Source organism: Mobula hypostoma, chromosome 19 (genome assembly GCF_963921235.1).
Source record: "Mobula hypostoma chromosome 19, sMobHyp1.1, whole genome shotgun sequence".
In the NCBI taxonomy this organism is placed as follows: domain Eukaryota; kingdom Metazoa; phylum Chordata; class Chondrichthyes; order Myliobatiformes; family Myliobatidae; genus Mobula; species Mobula hypostoma.
Window position 1 is genome coordinate 40751035 of NC_086115.1, and position 19683 is coordinate 40770717.

At 40.6% G+C, this 19683-nt stretch overlaps 1 protein-coding gene across 2 annotated transcripts in view; it reads right to left on the reverse strand.

Annotated features, from left to right (window-relative positions):
- LOC134358990 (adhesion G protein-coupled receptor A1) overlaps nt 1–19683 on the reverse strand; it is a 608347-nt gene that overhangs the window by 316524 nt on the left and 272140 nt on the right. For both annotated transcript variants that reach the window (XM_063071754.1, XM_063071753.1), the window contains exon 8: nt 856–1020. In XM_063071754.1, coding sequence (XP_062927824.1) covers nt 856–1020 — 165 coding nt within the window. The remainder of the gene's footprint in view (nt 1–855; nt 1021–19683) is intronic.

Genomic DNA, 19683 nt, shown 5'->3' on the forward strand with positions numbered 1-19683 from the left:
TTTACCCAGTTAGTCCACCCCCCCCGCCACTTTTCACTACACCAAATTAGCTTCCTTTTCCTAATTATTAATATATTCTATGAAAAGCTGTTGTTCCAGCTCTGATCCTTGCAGCATTCCACTGGTCACTGGTTGCTAAACTGAGAATGACTCTCTTATCCCACTTCACTGCTTCTTGCAAGTAAGATAATCCTCTATCTGCATCAAAGATTTACCTTCAACACAATCTTTCAGTGTCAATTTTGCGAAATTTGTAGTAATTCCTGATATGGAAATAACACTGATTCCCTTTTTTTATTTAGAGATACTGCATGGTAACTGGTCCTTTTCAGCCCAACGAGCCCACACTGCCCAATTACACCAATGCGACCAATTAACCTACAAACCCATATGTCTTGAGGTGAAGGTGGGAGCAATCCAGAGCACCCAGAGGAAACCCATGCAGAAGAACATACAGACTCCTTACAAACAATGCCGGGACTTGAACCCAGGTCACTGGTGCTGTAAAAGCATTACACTTACTACCAAGCCACCTAATTCTAGTAAATACAAGTTCTAAGCAATAAACTTTGATGTAATTTCTCTCAAATTCTTGCTTTGAAACTTCTTAACCTCAGATTGGTAAGTGTTAGTTGATCTTCAAGCACGTAAAAGTGAAATTTTGCAAGATCATGCCATTGTTGATTAATACATGCTGTGAGTTGAAGATTTGTACAAATTGGAACTAAAGCTGCCAGTTTTCCACTACATCAGGGTTATATTTGTTCTGCCAGACCATACCCATGAAGACAGAGAAATCAACTTTTTAATTCATTTTGCTTTACAATGTGTAGGGTATTTCATGGTGTCATTTACCTAAAGTCCCCTTTATTGTTGGTGATCCTCTCTGCCGAACAGTATGGTGCAGCAATTTCCAGCGCCACGATCTCTACCTTCTTAGAGCTGTTTCCACGGGAGGTGGTGATAAAGCACTCCCACTCTCCTGAAGCAGTTACATCAATGTTTGACAGGATCAGCTCACTGTGTATACAGAAAAAGAAGATAAGATATAGTGATAACCTTGTCATTCAGGTTGCTTTTGACAATCAAGACAGCTAGTGCTTTTCTAAAAAGCACTCTGACCATAAAAAATTAATTTACTATGTATGAAGCTTTAAAAATAAGCATGTAATCAATCATCTTGCAGATAAAAACTTTCTGCGCCTTCCCAGTAGGAGCCAAGAGAGAAGACATAAAACCATTGACCATACCAGCTGCAATTCTAACCCGAGTTCTTGTTATTTTTATTCTGAAGCGATCTGAATGAAAAATTTTAAGGTTTAACAAGGAGTAATGTGTAAACTGAAGTGGCTCTGCTAAACAGGTAGACAGAGCCACAAGCTTACATATCCTTCATAGTCGTGCAGATCCAGGAATCAATATGGCTGTTATTTCACTCAAGATAGAACATAAGCCATCAAACTGATTTATGGTTTCATTATCATTTCAAATGCTGCACATAGTCTTTAAACATAAAATAATAAATGACCCAAGACCACTCAGGATAATTCAATATCACACTGTACATTTATTATTCACTGTATCATACAGAATCTAGCAATTCCTTGAACTCCTCCTACAATTTTCCACCCTGTCAGAGGATCTATACACCAGTCATTGAAAGTGGGCATGCAGGTACAGCAGGCGGTGAATAAGGCGAATGGTATGCTGGCATTTATAGCGAGAGGATTCGAGTACAGGAGCAGGGAGGTACTACTGCAGTTGTACAAGGCCTTGGTGAGACCACACCTGGAGTATTGTGTGCAGTTTTGGTCCCCTAATCTGAGGAAAGACATCTTTGCCATAGAGGGAGTACAAAGAAGGTTCACCAGATTGATTCCTGGGATGGCAGGACTTTCATATGAAGAAAGACTGGATGAACTGGGCTTGTACTCGTTGGAATTTAGAAGATTGAGGGGGGATCTGATTGAAACGTATAAGATCCTAAAGGGATTGGACAGGCTAGATGCAGGAAGATTGTTCCCGATGTTGGGGAAGTCCAGAACGAGGGGTCACAGTTTGAGGATAGAGGGGAAGCCTTTTAGGACCGAGATTAGGAAAAACTTCTTCACACAGAGAGTGGTGAATCTGTGGAATTCTCTGCCACAGGAAACTGTTGAGGCCAGTTCATTGGCTATGTTTAAGAAGGAGTTAGATATGGCTCTTGTGGCTACAGGGGTCAGGGGGTATGGAGGGAAGGCTGGGGCGGGGTTCTGAGTTGGATGATCAGCCATGATCATAATAAATGGCGGTGCAGGCTCGAAGGACCGAATGGCCTACTCCTGCACCTATTTTCTATGTTTCTATGCTCTTCTTTATTTTAGTATACTCTTGATTCCATGGCCATATAACAACAACCTGCGGTTATAAAATACCTCTAACATAGCAGAATATCTAAAGATGCTTCACAGCATCATTACCAAACATAAAGGGCAAAAGCTTGTTTTGAGAGCTGGGTTACAAGTATCGTAAAGGTGGAAAGAAGAAGATTAATTTATGTATGGAATTCAGACTTTAAGTTTAGGTACACGAAGGCAGCATCACCATCAGTTGAATATTTTAAAAAGGGATGAAGATTTTAATACTGCATGGTTGCTGTATTAGAGCATAATTCACCTTAGCACGGTGAGCTTGGTGGACCAGCAAGAATAAGGCAACACTTGAGACAAGAAAGATGATGGTAAATAAACTCGCACTGTTACTATCACAGTCAAAAGCTGAGAAAAAGAATTCTCTTGATTGAAACAATCAAAATCCAATGATCAAATGATCCTCTCATATCCCTTTTGCCAATCACCTGTCCAGCTCTTGGCTCCATCCCTCCCCCTCCTGTCTTCTCCTATCATTTTGGATCTCCCCCTCCCACTTTCAAATCTCTTACTAGGTCTTCCTTCAGTTAGTCCTGACGAAGGGTCTCAGCCTGAAACGTCGACTGTACCTCTTCCTAGAGATGCTGCCTGGCCTGCTGCGTTCACCAGCAACTTTGATGTGTGTTGCTTGAATTTCCAGCATCTGCAGAATTCCTTGTGTTTACGTAAATGAAAATGCCAGTTTGCTTTCCAAGAGTATATTTTTTATTGACATTTGTTCCTTTTTTAAAAAGGACAATTTCAACAGATATTATTATTTACTAATTTTCATAGTTAACAAAACCCAGCAGTATTGCATTATTTTGTAGTAAATCATTCATTGGAAATTGGGGAAAACCAGGAGGCAGTACAGTCTAACCACATAATTAATTCACTATACATTAGTGCCAGAGATTCCACACAAACCTCACCCTTCTCACTTCCATGATATTCACATTGGTCAATAGTTCTAATTCAGTTTTTTTATGAACTTACAATGAAATGTAAAAGGTAAAGACTCTTTTATATAAGAACTGCTGTCATACTCCCTCTCCCTGTCTCAGTCCACTTCATTCACAGTCAGAACTAACTTCTGATAGACACTGCCAGCCTTATGATTCAGAGCTTTATGTGTGGCCGGAATAGAAGTAGTGTGTTATAGAATTAATGACACTACCCCTTTATTGAGTTATTTTACCCAGAGGCTTTCTTGACAAAGAAAAGGCAGATACAGTGTCTGCTCTTCCGTCTTCCTAATCCAACCAGAGCTTTAAAAGACTCAAGTATCACCAGACATTCTTCAATGTGGCATCTGCTGTCACAGAGCTCTCTCTTGAGATACAGCCATGTTCAAGATCACCTTCATTATTGAATCTCCCTCTGAATAGTAATAAGGCACTTCTCTCTTTGAGACATGCATCCAGCAAAAATGAAGGGGATACTAGAAACACTTATTGAGAAACAATGTTATTGTTATTAATGACAAAATAAGGTAGGGAGGGATGGAGGGAGGGAAGGGAACGTCGACTCAGACCATGAGAGGCCTGCATCGGGCATTTTCATGCCTTACAAGGTGCAGATTGGAAGTCTGTGTGGGGCGCCACTCCTCACACAGACTAGAGCAATGTGTGGTTAAGTGCCTTGCTCAAGGACACAAACACACTGCCACAGCTGAGGCTTGAACTAGCGACCTTCAGATCACTAGATGAATGCCTTAACAACTTGGCCACGTGCCCAACACAAAATAAGGTACATTAATCTGAACTGGGACCATCATCTGGAATCACCACTGGTGGCTTGCAGCATAGTCCTGCGGCCTTGTCCTGAAATCACCTTCACAAACATCAGCACAAGCGGCAGCTGCCAATGCCAAAGAGAGAGAAACCTTTTCTTATATAGCTATTAAATACCACTGATACCAAGGGGCAATTAAAAACATTTTTAAAAAAACCAAGTAAATACAGACTGAGTGGCCCTTATCCGAAATGGTTGGTGCTGGAAGTGCTTTGGATTTTGGATCTTGGAATATACATTGAGATAGCTTGGGATCGCCATCATTTGCCACTCTGCTGTCTATGTCTTACATTTGTTCATCACACATATAGACTTAACAGTAAAAATTATTAATATACGAATAATGTAATGAAAATATAACATGTACAGGGTAACAAAAGCAGCACAATACCATCAGGAAAATACCAGAACCAGCTGTTGAACAACAACAAACAACAACAGGCTTTCACTCTCCAACCATGATATCATGTTTTGATTATAAGATTACAGTACGCTGAATTTGTATTTGACTTTTTTTTTAGGTTTTATGTAGTTTTATGTAAGGCATAAAAACAATCAGCAATGTCGAGTCAAACAAGTGAAAATCTGAAGATGCTGGAAATCCAAAGCAACACACACAAAATGCTGGAGGAACGCAGCAGGCCAGCCAGCATCTATGGAAAAGAGTAAACAGAATGCTGAGACCCTTCTTCAGGGCTGGAAAGGAAGGGGGAAGATGCCAGAATAATAAGTTGGGGAGGGGAAGGAGGAATAGCTAGATAGTGGGATGAAGCCAGATGGGTGGGATAGGTAAAGAGCTGGAGAGGAAAGAATCTGATAGGAGAGGAGAGTGGACGATAGGAGAAAGGGAAGGAGGAGAGGACCAAGGGGGAGGTGATAGGCAGGTGAGATGAGGTAAGAGACCAGAATGGGGAAGAGAAGAAGAGGGGAGAGGGAAGGGGAACATGTTTTTCCACCAAAAAGAGAAACTGATATTCATGCCAGCAGGTTGGAGGCTACCCAGACAGAATATACGGTGTTACTCCAACACCCTGAAGGTGGTTTCATCTTAGCGCAAGAGGAGACCATGGACCGACATGTTGGAAGGGAAAAGAAATTGGAATTAAAACGTTTGGCTACCGGGAAGTATGGGGTATCCAGGGAGGGGTAGTACCTCCGGTGGGGGGGGGGGGCGCTGTCGTGCTCTTTTTCAGGGCTGCTCGTCCCCCTTTGGTCGCCACCTGGCGCTCAGCTCTCACTTGTGGCTCCAAGTAGCTGTAGCACGTGCAGCAGCCACACCCCGGTAAATCACCTTGGCAGATGGGTCAAACCAGGTGAGGGTAGCCGACGGGTCTTTGACCCTCGGTGAGGTAGGGGATTTGCCTGTCCCAGTATGCCCTTGGCGGATTGAGTGGAGCAGAACGATTAATGGTCCAACGTTCAAGAAGGCAGGCCAGCAGGCATTGGTGGAGTGCTAAGAGCACGACATGGCACTTAGACGTCCTGGTCATCCACTGCAAGAGGTGGTGATCTCTTTAAACTCACCCGGCAGTAGGCAAAGGCAAACCACTGCTGTGACCCACCGAGTACATGATTTCCCAATACGTCAGAGTGGCGTGGAGGGAAATCGTCCGCCAACTGGAAATTCCAGATGCAACCTAACAACAACCGGGAAGTTCCACTTTTGGTTGAGGGAGCAGAGGTTCTCGAGAAAGCTCTTCCCCAATTTACGACAGGTCTCACCAATGCGGAAGAGGCTGCATTGGGAGCACCGGACACAAAAGACAATCGTAGCAGATTCACAAGTGAAGTATTGCCTCACCTGGAAGGACTGTTTGGGGCTGTGAATTGAGGTGAGGGAGGAGGCAAGTAGGCGGGTGTTGCACCTCGGCCACTTGCAAGGGTAAGTGGCAGGACGCAGATCACGAGAATCATGGAGGGGCGATCCCTGTGGAAAGTGGAGAGAGGGGGCAGGTAAAGATATTTTTGGTGGTCAGGTCCCTTTGCAGATGGCAGAAGTTGTGACGAATGATGTGTTGATGGTGGAGGCTCATGGGGTGGTAGGTAAGGGCAAGAGGAACCCTGTCACTGTTGAGGCGAGGAAAATGGGGTGAGCACAGACGTTTGGGAAATGAATGAGATGTGAGTGAGGACAGCATCACTGGTAGAGGAAGAAAGAGGACATCTCTGATGTCCTGGAAAAGGAAGCCACATCCTGGGAACAGATGCAGTGGAAAAGAAGGAACTGAGAAAAAGGAATAACATTCCTACAAGAAAGAGGATAGGAAGAAGTATAGTCAAAATAACTGTGGGAATTGGTTGGTTTACGAAAGATGTCAGTCAGCAGTTTGTCTCCAAAAACAATGTGAGAGAGATCAAGAAAGTGGAGGAAGATGTCAGAAATGGACTTGTTCTGGTGTTAGATTTTCATTAATGATATTTTAAAAATTTAATGCCGTTACATAAAGTATAGAAACAGGATCACAGACTTATTCTGGTACTAGAGTTTAGTGATCAGCAGATGCTTTAAAAATTTAATGCTGTGCTTTTTATTAAATTTCTGCAATGAGCCTGCAGAATATTTACAATTACCTTCAATTTTCAGTTCAACGTGCTCGATCTTTGCTTATTTCATGTTCACTCCGACGCTGACGATACATGATCAAGATCGTCACATTTTGCTTAATGGAGTGCTTTTCTATTTTTCATTAACTTCTGTTTATTACGTATGTGAGATCATTTCTCGGAACTGTCTGTAGTGTGCACAGACCTGCACATTTCCTGGGAACCTTCCTAGCGTCTTGTGGAATTATCCATTTGTGACGTCATGCCAGTGTTCATAAAACATTCGGATTTCAGGAGTTTTTGGATAAGAGATACTGAGCCAGTACTTTAAAAAATTAATATAATTCCATGCTGTGCTGCTGGATTCTATATTGAAATGGAATGAAGGATGCAAGTGAACCTACAAAGCAGATCTGCATATTCAAAGTTTAAAAGTTCAAAGTAAATTTATTATCAAATTTATTATCAAATTTATTACCATTTTCTACACTGAGATTTATTTTCTTGCAGGCATTCACAGTAGAACAAAGAGTCAATGAAAAACTACAGACAAAGCTATATTTGCATGGAACCACATAAAACCTAAGAACTACTAGTCATACCCTGTACACCGCACCTCATTGGTAGCAAATAAGTCTGCTTCATTTGTACTTTGCCTTGGTCCTTTCATTTTGTGGATCTGAAGGCTATTCAGTCCTGTGTCACTCTCATCATTATCAGATTTTTCATCAACAGCGTACAGGTTAGCGCTCCTTTTGAAACTGCAACTTGACATCTTTTTTCACTTTCCTATGCAGTCCGTTTATTTTTGTCTGCCTGACATGCTCTTTGTATGTGTTCTACTTTATTGCATTTTCTACAAGTTTTGCCTTTAAATCTGCATTGGTCTGGTGTATGTGAGCCCCTGCCACAATCTGTTCAGACAGGCAGGTTTCTTTTCAGATGCTGCAGTCTTGTTCATGTTTACTCTCATTCCTGACTGCAACTCAACTGCATCTCAGGATGTAGTTTCCATTGATACAGCAACATCAAATGCCCTTTTGAATGTGAGTTGTGCTTCAGTCAGGAGCCATTTTTGAACGCTTTCTTGTAAGATTCCACACACTACATGATCTCTCAGTGCATCATTAAGTGCATCACCAAAATGACAATGCTCAGACAATTTCTTCAATTCAGCATGTAAGCTGAAAGGACTTCACTTCCTTTTGATTCCGTTTATGAAATCTAAAGCATTCTGCAATCAACAATGGTTTTGGTTCTAAATGTTCCTGTATTGAAAGAAAAACACAGGAGCCTGGATAACTCATATACAGTTAGTTTTACTTTAGTGAGACGCACAAATATGACATGGTGGTGTAATGACATTTGCCATTCACATACTTCATACATATAACCATTATGAATTATATAAATAAAGAATGCTTAATCAAACCATATATTTACAATATTAAATTATTACCGAAATATTAAATACGCTTCAGCAAGCACACTGTAATTTCCTTCCCTAAGGATTTATGTCACAGAACCTTCACTTGATACACAGAAACTCGCAGCATTTGTTGCATGTAATGAATTTGTGGCATGTAATCTGTCCTTTCAGCTGCTACTCTGAGGTTTCTAAAAGGAAATGATTAGTCGGAACTGAAGAAATTAACACTTCTATTAGCAACCATCCAGACATGATTTGAAATTAAACAGCAAATGCTGGAACGATTCAGCAGGTCATGAAACATCTGTGGATAGATGAAAAGTTATTGGGTCAGATTGTGGTGATGGCTAATTGCCAGCTGTGTAAAGATATGCCAGCATGTGGACTGAAGCATTTATCTGCATTCCTTCCTCGCACGTGTGCACAGAGTCCAGTGTAAATCCATGAGGAGCTCAACTGAGGAGCAGAGATATTTCACATCTGCTCCCTACCCCACCCCATCTCCAGTCTGTCACTGTTGCCATATCTGGTGCAGCCTAGTTCAATTGAACATGGCAGTAAAATGCATGGAAAAGATAAATACAATGAAATAACATACTTTAAAATCTTATTTAATTCATATTCATAACCTTAATCAATTTATGTACAATTAATTTATTTATGTACAGATTATTAAAATAATGTTTATGTTTTAACTTTTTAAAAAATATCGATCTTTTAAATTATTCTCCAAGAGGACCACAACCTTGTCGTGGTTTGGAGGCTTGTGTGCCTCAATAACCTGGACAGCTATGCTGGCTGGAGTCAGGGCTTCATGCTTTCATTCTTGGTAGGGTCACCCATGCCTAACAGGTCAAAGGGTAGAGGTCAGACTAAGAGTGGTCCATCAGTCCTTCAGGTTTGGGCGTTCAGCTCAGGGCTAACAACCCTGACTGGTAAAAAATCGTTATGGAAACAGCAATGAAGAATTCTTCGTCTGAGTGTGACGGTATTCCTGAGTCTCCATCCAGGACTTGCAAAACTGACAGTAGTGAAAACCGAGGGGAAGCAACTGACCTGATGAAAGAAGCCCTGAACACCACCGGACATGGAAGACCTTTATTGCTGCCCTAAATGCCAGCGGCATAAAAGTATGTTTGAATTATTTCCACATATTTCTGCTCATCAAAATAATGAATCAATGGAAAAGGCCTTTTGACATCATTAGCTTGCAGTCCAGCTGCTGTTCTCAGAGCTCTCTGCCTCAAGTGATGGTCACAGCAGCATGTTCTTGTTGATATTTGGCTGAAAAAATAAACTACAATCAGAGAGGCTCACACTAGTTATGAGAGGGATTGAGTATGATCCAGCCTGGTGTTTCAGAATCTCATACTTATGCTACCTGATTGCTGGATATTCCCAACTTTTTTTTGGTCTTATTTTAGGCTTGTAGTATCTGTGCGTTTTGCTTATGGATCACTTAATATAGTATAATACAGGAGCAATGCATCTCTGCCAAATACCTTCAGAGTTTCTGATGTGGATTTTGAGTATCATATTTCCATAGTCCATTTTCATTTTCAGATTAACAGAGCAGAAACTCTTTCCAGTCATTAATGCAATGAGGTTAGTTTGAGTTATTCAAGGGTCACAGAAGTACTGTAATTCTGTACGTAATCCATAATGTTTCACATTCTTGACACAGGATGACTGGTGCCTCTTCAGTAATGTCCACTTTTGAAGGACAGAGGAATTGCCCGTTGCAAGTGTGGAATTTCTGAGGTACATGTAACAACAAACTTCTTGTTCTGCTCAGCCCCAGCTGTTTAAAAACTTAGTGTGGTGCTCATGCTAGAACTGGCACTGGAAGAACTGTCCCTGCTGCTGACATTATCTGCAAGTTGCCTGACCAGCTCATCTAACCTTGCAAGGAGGAAGTAGTGAAGATAGATCTCTTCTGACATCTGGCTCGTTTATTGTCTGGAGTCCATGCACTATTAAGGTATGCCTAAATTTAGATTTAGTGCCTCTGGCAAACTTGTCTGTAATATCCAACAAAGTATTTTTGAGAGGCCAAACAAATTCCAATGTGTTAGATTTTATTTACAGCAAAGAGAATTGCAACTACTCTTCATTGCAATTCACTGTTCTAACCAAAACAATTAATGCAATTCAATTTACAGCTACATTTGTAAACTGATTTTGCATGAAATAGATGTACAATGTTGGAAGAGCAGGCAAAGGAGATTTAAAATACAATATTGTGAGGTTTATGCTAGATATTTACATAGTAAGTGCTTCACTGTTATCCTCCGAGCTTTGACACATAATTTAAATGAGTATTTCAAAGTCAAGTCAAAGTCAACGTAAATTTATTATCAATGCCATGATTTATATTGAGATTCACTTTCTTGAAGGCATTCACAGGACAATAAATGGAATTTATGAAAAACTATACACAAATAAAGACCAACAACCGACGTGTGAAAGACAAATTGTTTGCATATTAAAAAATAATACTCAGAGCAAGAGTTGTAGAATCCTTGAAAGTGACTTTCTGTAGTTGAATAGCACCTTCAGATTAATGGAACAGAAACACAAATATAAATTATTCTTCCACTTTAAAATATGAAGTGCACTGGTTTCAACACCCAACTTTGTGTGACATAGTTATTAGAATGCCAGAATTTAAATGTAGTCCTCCAGAACGTCACAAGCCTGCTCTACAAGGCTTCACATATCCCATTAATTTCAATATTAGGATTTCAACTTCACCTATTCAATTGATTTTTATAATTAAATATATTTTTATTTTTTGTGTTTTAAGCTATTTATATATTCTTTACAGTTATGAGAATCTACTCATAAGATGCTTCAGGAAGCAGCCCATCCTGTATCTTACTGAGAACTTGATAAAGCAAAACATATGGAAGAAAACAAGTAAGAGCACAAGGAATTGTTTAACATAAATGCCACTGACACTACACTATGGAACAGATTGTCTCTTTGATAGTAGCTTCGTCTTCGGGCTTTGGTAGTCTAAGCTGCAAAAATCCTCACAGCCTGCTCAAATATTATTCAACAACAATGAGTAAATAGGACAGTTACATGTGCTAATATATTTAAGAGCGATGAAGGCACATGCAGGATGATGAAAACCTTGCAGCTGCATACTAAGTGTGAAATCTCAAAACAATTAAGCAATATTGAATGGGAGAAGGTAATTAACTAGTATGGTTAAAATCTAAATAAGAAATTTCTGTTACATTGGGACAAGTTAGTGTTACGGCAAGCAGAGACAAACAATTCTTTGTGTATTTGTATATTGTAAGTGCATTTAATACTCATTTCTACACACAACTTAATAGATGTACTAAGATATTCTGGAAGGTTATCTTTCATATTGGCCTTGAGTTTTTTTCATAGTAATGAAATAATCTGTGGCAGCACTGCTACAAAAATAGTTCTACAAAAATCCAGCAACCTCTGGCAACAACTTCAAATTTCCAAATGTCTATTGACATTAGTCTTTTGTTTCAGCAGACTTCTGCAGCCCTCTTGTGACATCACAGCATTTGTGATGTAATTTAATAGTCTCAGGAGCCAATCACTTTAAGGAATTCTTACAGACAACAAACCACAAATTAACAGCACAGTTTTATTTTATTTTCAAAATAAAATGTGACAAATAATGATGGAAATACACACACAAAAACAAATGGCATTGGTAATTTTCACAGAAATATTCACTTTTTTAGTGCTGGAAAGTTAATTGAGCAGTAATTATGTTTTATTAGAACATTAAACTGTCAGTTGGATCTTGCATAGCAAAGTGTGAGATTTTTTAAAGTATCTCAGACTGGGACTAATTTTTAAAATTCAAGTGTGTAATGGAATCAGAATTAAAATATTTGCTACAGAAAGTTCCACTTTCGGCAGATGGAGTGGAGGTGCTCAACAAAGTAATCCCCAATTTACAGCAGTACTCTCCAATGTAGAGGAGACCGCATCGGGAGCACCAAACACAATAGACAACCCCAGCAGATTCACAAGTGAAATATTGCCTCACCTGGATGGACTTTTTGGGATCCTGAACAGAGGTGAAGGAGGAGGTGAATAGGCAGGTGTAGTACCTAGGCAGGTTGCAGGGATAAATGCCAGGAGGGAGATTAGTGGGGAGGGATGAATGGACAAGAAAATAACAGAGTGGGTGTGGCCTGTGGGATGTGGAGAAGGGGGGGAGGGAAGGTAAAGAAATGTTTGGTAGTAAGATCCCTTTGGAGATGACGGAAGTTGAAGAGAATGATGTGTTGTATGTGGAGGCTCATGGGGTGGTAGGTAAGGACAAAAGGAACTCTATCACTGTTAAGGCATCAAGACGACTGGGTGGGCGCAGGTGTTTGGGAAATGGTAGAGATGCAGGTGAGGGCAGCATCAATGGTGGAGTAGAGAAAGCCTCATTCTTTGAAGAAGAGGCACATCTCTGATGTCCTGGAAAGAAAAGTCTTATCCTGGGAACAGATGCAGTGGAGAGGAAGGAACTGAGAAGAGGGAATGTCATTTTTACAGGAGACAGGGTGGAAGATGGAAAGTTAATAAAATCTATTGGTAGACAGTTTGTCTCCAGAAGTAGAGACAGAGAGATTGAGAAAGGGAAGAGAGATGTCAGAAATAGACTAAGTGAATTTAAGGTCAGGATGGAAGGTGGAAGAAACTGATGAGATCAACAAGAGTGCATGAAGCGGCCCTAATGCAAAGGGATGCAGTCATGAACGTAGCACAGGAAGAGTTAGAGACCATTACCAGAGGACTCTTGGAACATGGATTTTTTTTATATAGCCCATGAAAAGGCAGGCATAGCTGGAGCCCATGCAGCTGCTCATAGCTATACCTTGAGTTTGGTGAAAATGCGAGGAACCTAAGGAGAAAATGCTGAGTGTGAGAGTGTGAGGGCCAGTTCCACCAGATGAAGGAGGTTGGTGGTGGAGGGGAAGTGGTCTGGTCTGTCGACAAAAAAGAAGCAGAGAGTTAGAAGGTCTTCTTGATGGGCAATAGAAGTGTATAGGGACTAGACATCTATGGTGAAAACAAAGTGATCGGGGCTGGAAACTGAAAGTTGTTGAGATTGAGGGGATGTGAAGTGTTGCGGATGTAGGAAGGAAGGGGATAAAATGGGAGTTGAGGTATGTGGACACAAGTTCAGTGGGGCAAGATCTGGGTCTATGAACTATGAGGCCTGTGGCAGTGGATGGGAGATCTCCAGAGTGATGAGGTTGGTGACGATGTCGGAGACAATCACAAACAAGAGAAAATCTGCAGATGTTGGAAATCCGAGCAACACACACAAAATACTGGAGGAACTCAGCAGGCCAGGCAGTATCTATGGAAAAAAGTACAGTCAACGTTTCGAGCTGAAACCCTTCAGCAGTCCAGTAGTATTTTGGTTGTGTCAGAGACAATGTGCTGATCGTCGTGAGTAAGGAGTAAGTAAGAGGAGATGTCGGAGAGTTGCTGCCTGGCCTCAACATGGCAGAGGTCAGTCTGCCAGAATACATCAGAACTCCCTTTGTCTGCCGGTTTGATGGTGAGGTTGGGATTGGTGCGGAGGGAGTAGAGTTCAGAGGGGGTAAGGTTCAAAGAGGAGAGGGGGTGATGAATTTCAAGGAGGAGAGAGGACTACAGATCAGCCTCCTGCAGTGGCACGAAGAATTACTGATTGAAACTTTGGGACTTTTACAGTAAAACAATGCAAACATGGAATTTGTATAAGACTGTCAGCAGTGAAAGTTAGGACTATTGTCTTCAGTACCACAATAAAATATGGACTATCAGTAATTTTTATATTGCGTCATACTTGTAACTTTTACATTTTTAAAGCACAAACACAAGAGGTACTGCAGATGCTGGAAATCTAGAGTGCTACACACAATGTGATGGAGGAGTCAGCACGTGAGGCAGCATCTATGGAAGGGAATAAATAGACAGATAGATAGACAAATAAATAAATAATGAGATTCAAAGCATTAATGTAATTTTACAACATAACCGTCTTCGAGCCTAGTGAAGTAAACACAAAAGCTTTAGCTGTTCACTCATTCCATAGTATGACAATCTAAGGAGAAGTTATGCTGGGTCTTCAGAATTATAACAGTTAAATATTACACCACTTCAATGCTCACTGATTAACAGGTGACATGGCACACAACCTTGGTACCCAGCACTGGCTGTTTTACAGGGCTAGGTGCAAATAGCAGGAGCTGCTATCTCCAAAATAAGGGTGCTTTCACACTGCGGTGAGTCATAAAATCATGAGTCATTTTAATTTGTATTTCTTATGAGATGAATCAGTCATCACCTTTAACCGAACAATAAATGTTGTATTAATCTAGAATATTAGACTGACAAAAATATTCTGAAACCTGCTTATGTGCAATCATCATACTGTGAATTTGATTGTTTCTGTAAACTCGGTGTAACCAGCAATGTTTCATCAATGTCCTGCATAATTCCCTTTTCTAATCTTTAAACAGCATTATGTTGTCATGCATCTAACTACACCTGTCAGAACCTACTTTCAGTGCCTCACTTCCTGTCACTATCAAATGGTTTAGTTGCTTTGAACCAGACTTTATTGTGACCAAAACTAGCTTTGGCTCTGAAACACACATCAAAGTTGCTGGTGAACGCAGCAGGCCAGGCAGCACCTCTAGGAAGAGGTACAGTTGACGTTTCAGGCCGAGACCCTTAGATGCTGCCTGGCCTGCTGCGTTCACCAGCAACTTTGATGCGTGTTGCTTGAATTTCCAGCATCTGCAGAATTCCTCGTGTTGGCTCTGAAAGTTTATCTAAGTTGTTCAATCACATTCTTACATTTTATGGCCGCCGAAAGGAAAGAAATTCCTGAACTCTATGAGGTTTATTCTAATTTGGCCTTAAACATAGAGTCATAGAGAAGTACAGCACAGAAACAGCCTCTTCAGCCAATCTAATCAATGCCGAAACCATTTAAACTGCCTACTCCCATCGACCTGCACTTGAACCACAGCCATCAATATCTCTACCATTCATGTGCCTATTCAAACTTCTCTTAAACGTTGAAATCGAGCTTGCATGCACCACTTGTGCTGGCAGCTCATTCCACAATCCCACGCCTCTTTGAGTGTAGAAGTTTCCCCTCATGTTCCCCTTAAACTTTTCACCTTTCACTATTAACCCATAACCTTTGGTAGCAGTCCCACCCAACCTTAATGGAAAAAGCCTACTTGCATTTACCCTATTTATACCCCTCATAATTTTGAACGCCTCTATCAAATCTCCTCACAATCTTTTGCATTCTAAGGAATAAAATTCTAACCTACTCAATCTTTCCTTATACCTCAGGTCCTCCAGAACTGGTAACATCCTTGTAAATTTTCTCTGCACTCTTTCAATCTTGTTTATACCTTTCCTGTAGGTAGGTGACCAAAACTGCACACTAATACTCCAAATTAGGCATCACCAACATCTTCTACAACTTCAACATAACATCCCATCTCCTGTATTCAATACATTGATTTATTAAGGGCAATGTGCCGAAAGCTTTCTTTACGACCTTATCTACCTGTGACGCCACCTTCAATGAATTATAAACCTGTATGCGGGAGGAGGAGATGGCAGTGCGCTGTGCGTGCACAGCCCTCTGGTGAAAATGATATCGTATCTGTTAAATAAGGGCCATGGACAATTCTGATTTGATGGAGAATGGACACGAAAGCACAGAGGAACATCTGGAGAAATTTCTGAAACGCCCATTCGCTGCTGTCGTTACTGTGTGGTCGTGAATCTTTCGGAGGGTAGGCCTCAAAATCCCCGGCCTTGCCTGCTTTTGGTGACTGAGAAGGAAGTCGAATCGTTCGGACAGAGATGGCGCTCAGTACTCAGTGTCGGAGAGCTGATCAGAGCTCGAAGTTTTCGGATGACTCAGAGTCGGATTGTGGTCGTCATGGCAGGGAGAGTTTTTCTTCCTTCTCCCATCTGCGTGAGATGTGGGACATTTGAGAAACTTTGAACTTTACTGTGCTCATGGACTTCTTCATCAAGTTATGGTATTGTTACACTGTTTGTAACTATATGTTATAATTATGTGGTTTTGTCAGTTTTTTTCAGTCTTGGCTTGTCCTGTGTTTTGTGATATCACACCGGAGGAAATAATGTATCATTTCTTAATGCATGCATTACTAAATGACAATAAAAGAGGACTACATGTCTTCATAATCATAATCCCAGATCCCTTTGTTCTAGCATACTCATCAGTGCACTACCATTCACTGTGTATGACCTACCCTGGTTAGTCCCACCGAAGTGCAAAACCTCGCACTTGACTGCATTAAATTCCATCTGCCACTTTCAGCCTATTTTTTCCAGATAATGCAGATCTTTCTGGAAGCCATAATAGCCTTCCCACTGTCCACTACACCCTCAGTCTTTGTGTGATCTGCAAATTTTCTGATCTAGTTAACCACATTATCATCCAGATCATTGATATAGATGACAAACAACAGAGGACACAGCACTGATCCCTGCGGCACACCACTAGTGAGGCACAAGCCTCCCAGTTAGCGAGGCAACCCTCTAATACCACTCTCTGGCTTCTCCCACAAAGCCAATGTCTAATCCAAATTACTACCTCATCTCGAATACTGAGTGACTGAGCCTTCTTGGCAAGCCCCCCATGTGAAATCTTGTCAAATGCCTTACTAAAGACTATGTAGTAACATGTTAGGCAAAAACAAGACATTGCAAACACAATATCCTGCACATTATATAGAATATGTTATCAAATAGTTCAGATATGTTGTCTAATGAAATTTAAATCCCAATAAACAGTTGCAAAGCAGGTGAAGGTATTACAGAACAAACTGCTACGAAGGAAATTTTTAGGAAATACAAAATGCTATTTGTTGCAGATCTATTCTGTTTATGAAACACGAATTAATGCACTGAATAAAATATGGGAAAATAACAAATTACAATATTTATTCAATTGTTTATTTTTTCCCCAATCAAGTTTTGTTTTCATATACATATTTAATATGATATTTACCTTGTAGAGAAACATTAACATGAGTATCTGTTTTTCTTCCTCTTTCCAAAGTATTTAAATATGCTAGAAATCAAGATTCCTTTGCTCCAGGCAGTCTGTGGCTCACTAGATGCCTTCTGATAAATTATTGAGTACATATGAAAGCAGTAGAAGATAGTTGTCTGTACTCAGGCTCTTCTACTGTATATATTTGGTAACCAAACCACATGCAGTTGCAGTATCTCAAAGTTATGTTACGTTAAAGAACTTGGTTTGATATTGTGGTTAGCAGGCTGCAATGGCACTGGGGGAACAAAGTATTTTCCTTTTGGGATTTTTATGGGTGCTTGCATTTGCAGTGGAACATCCAGTGATTAGAAACCTTCTTCAGTGAATATGGGGCCTGAACAAGTAACTGGCACAGTATTAAATCATTAGATTGAGGCATCCATGTGGACAAGGGGGAAGGACATTCTACTTTAGAATTGCGTGAATCGATGCAGTACGATTAATCTATATCTACTAAATCATACCATATTAGTACTACCTCCCACTTCCTTACTTCCAGTGTACCAACCTGGCTTATTGCTCCAGTAAGAAGCCCAGATTTTTTAAGTGTACATTAGCAATTAAATCTAATTTGCACTGATTAAACCTAGCCCACACAGTTTTACAGTGTGGCAGGAGATGGTGTTAGCAGGTGTTCTAGAATTGAGTTATCCTGGCTGTTTTGATAATGGTCAAACACAAGACAGTGCAGGCTCTACTGCTTTCGGACGTTGCACTAGAGGGTTTAGGACTGGGGGTAGAAAGATCCAGTTTTACAAAAGGCCCACAATTCCCTTCAGGCAAATAATGCAGTGGGAGGACTTGTGTGAAGCAGTTAATATTGGGATTCAAGTATAAAGGATCTGAATGCAGTGATGCACAAGGTTCAATAACATCATAAATGCAGCTGACAGTGATTGTGTCTTCAAATGCCTCACAGAACTAGCTTTATTATGTAGATAGAGTCTGCTGAATTCACCACACCCCCATTAATCTTACCAATAAACTCTACCCATCAGAGCACGTAATTAAGATTTGGGTATTTCAAAAATGAGAAGGGTAGAACAAAGGACGTTCACTAGACATTCATTGGAACAGTAAAATACAAAAGTAACAAAGGTTTCAACGAGGTTTTTCTATGCAAATGAGCTGAGGCACAGGTGGTCTGATGATTGCACTCCCATTTGTTGCGGTCTGCAGTAAAACCATCAACCTCAGTCACATAGAAATAGATCCATTTCAAACTCCTTACTGGATCTTTGTGATGATCACTTCAGGGTCAAATATGACACCAATGCAGAGTAAGTACCACAGAATGGTCCATAAATGTTAGTCAGGGATGGAATTCATAACATGTCTGAATATAACAGCATTGTGTTTGGTAAACCTGTTTTGCAACAGGTAAGTTTATATTTCAGTTGTCCTTTAATTTGAGTCCCCACTTGGGAACTGAGGAAACCAGTATGGCACTGCAACTGGCACGTCAAGCAGTATCTGTGGAAGCAAAGGATGGCTGCACCTCAATGACAACCATCAGTCAGCACTTTGTTTCCGCAAATGTAATGGTTAGAGCAATACTTTACACAGCCAGTGGTCATTGATTTGGGGGGGGGGGGGTTCAATTCACCCTCCCCCCCTCTGCTGTCTGTAAGGAGTTGTACATTCTCTCCATGCTGGCATGCGTTTCCTCCAGGGACTCTGGTTCCCTGCCACATTCTAGGGATGTACAGTTTAGGATTAGTAAGCTGTGAACATGCCTTGTTGATATCAGAACATGGCGGCCCTTGCAGGCTGCCCTGAGCACATCCTCAGACTGTGTTGCCCTTTGACACAAAATGCTGCATTTCACTGTATAGATATTCTGACGTACATGAGACAAGTAAAGCTAATATCTCTTTTTTTAAAACTGCTGTTTTACATATTGCATTTTTCCAGCAGTTTAGTTGTTGCTCCAGATTCTGGGATCTGCAGTCTCTTGTGCTTTCATTGTATTCCAACCACTTGTTAAAAGCTAACTTGAAATGTATTTTTCTGCAATCAGAAAAATCAGTATTCATTAGATTGCCTAACAAATACGATACAAATTTTCTTTGATGGTTTAAAGAAAATTAAACTATGAAAGGCTACTGGCAGATTCGTATTGCATTGTAGGTCCCAGAGCTTGATAATTCCCAGATGTGACATCTTGTCCGCATTAATCCCAACAATATGACACAGCAACACCATTTTGATCTCCTTATTAGACCACCTCTGAATAAAACAAGCACCAACACACATTGTTATTTAGACTACTGGTAGATTAGCAGATATAAACAATGTTTTACTCAGACTGTTTATTTTTCTGAACACTTTGTGATCCTTCAAGCTTCCACCATTTCATAAGATCACGATTTTGTTCCTCATCCAGATTCCTGCCCTCAGTGTCAAAAAATCTATCCAAC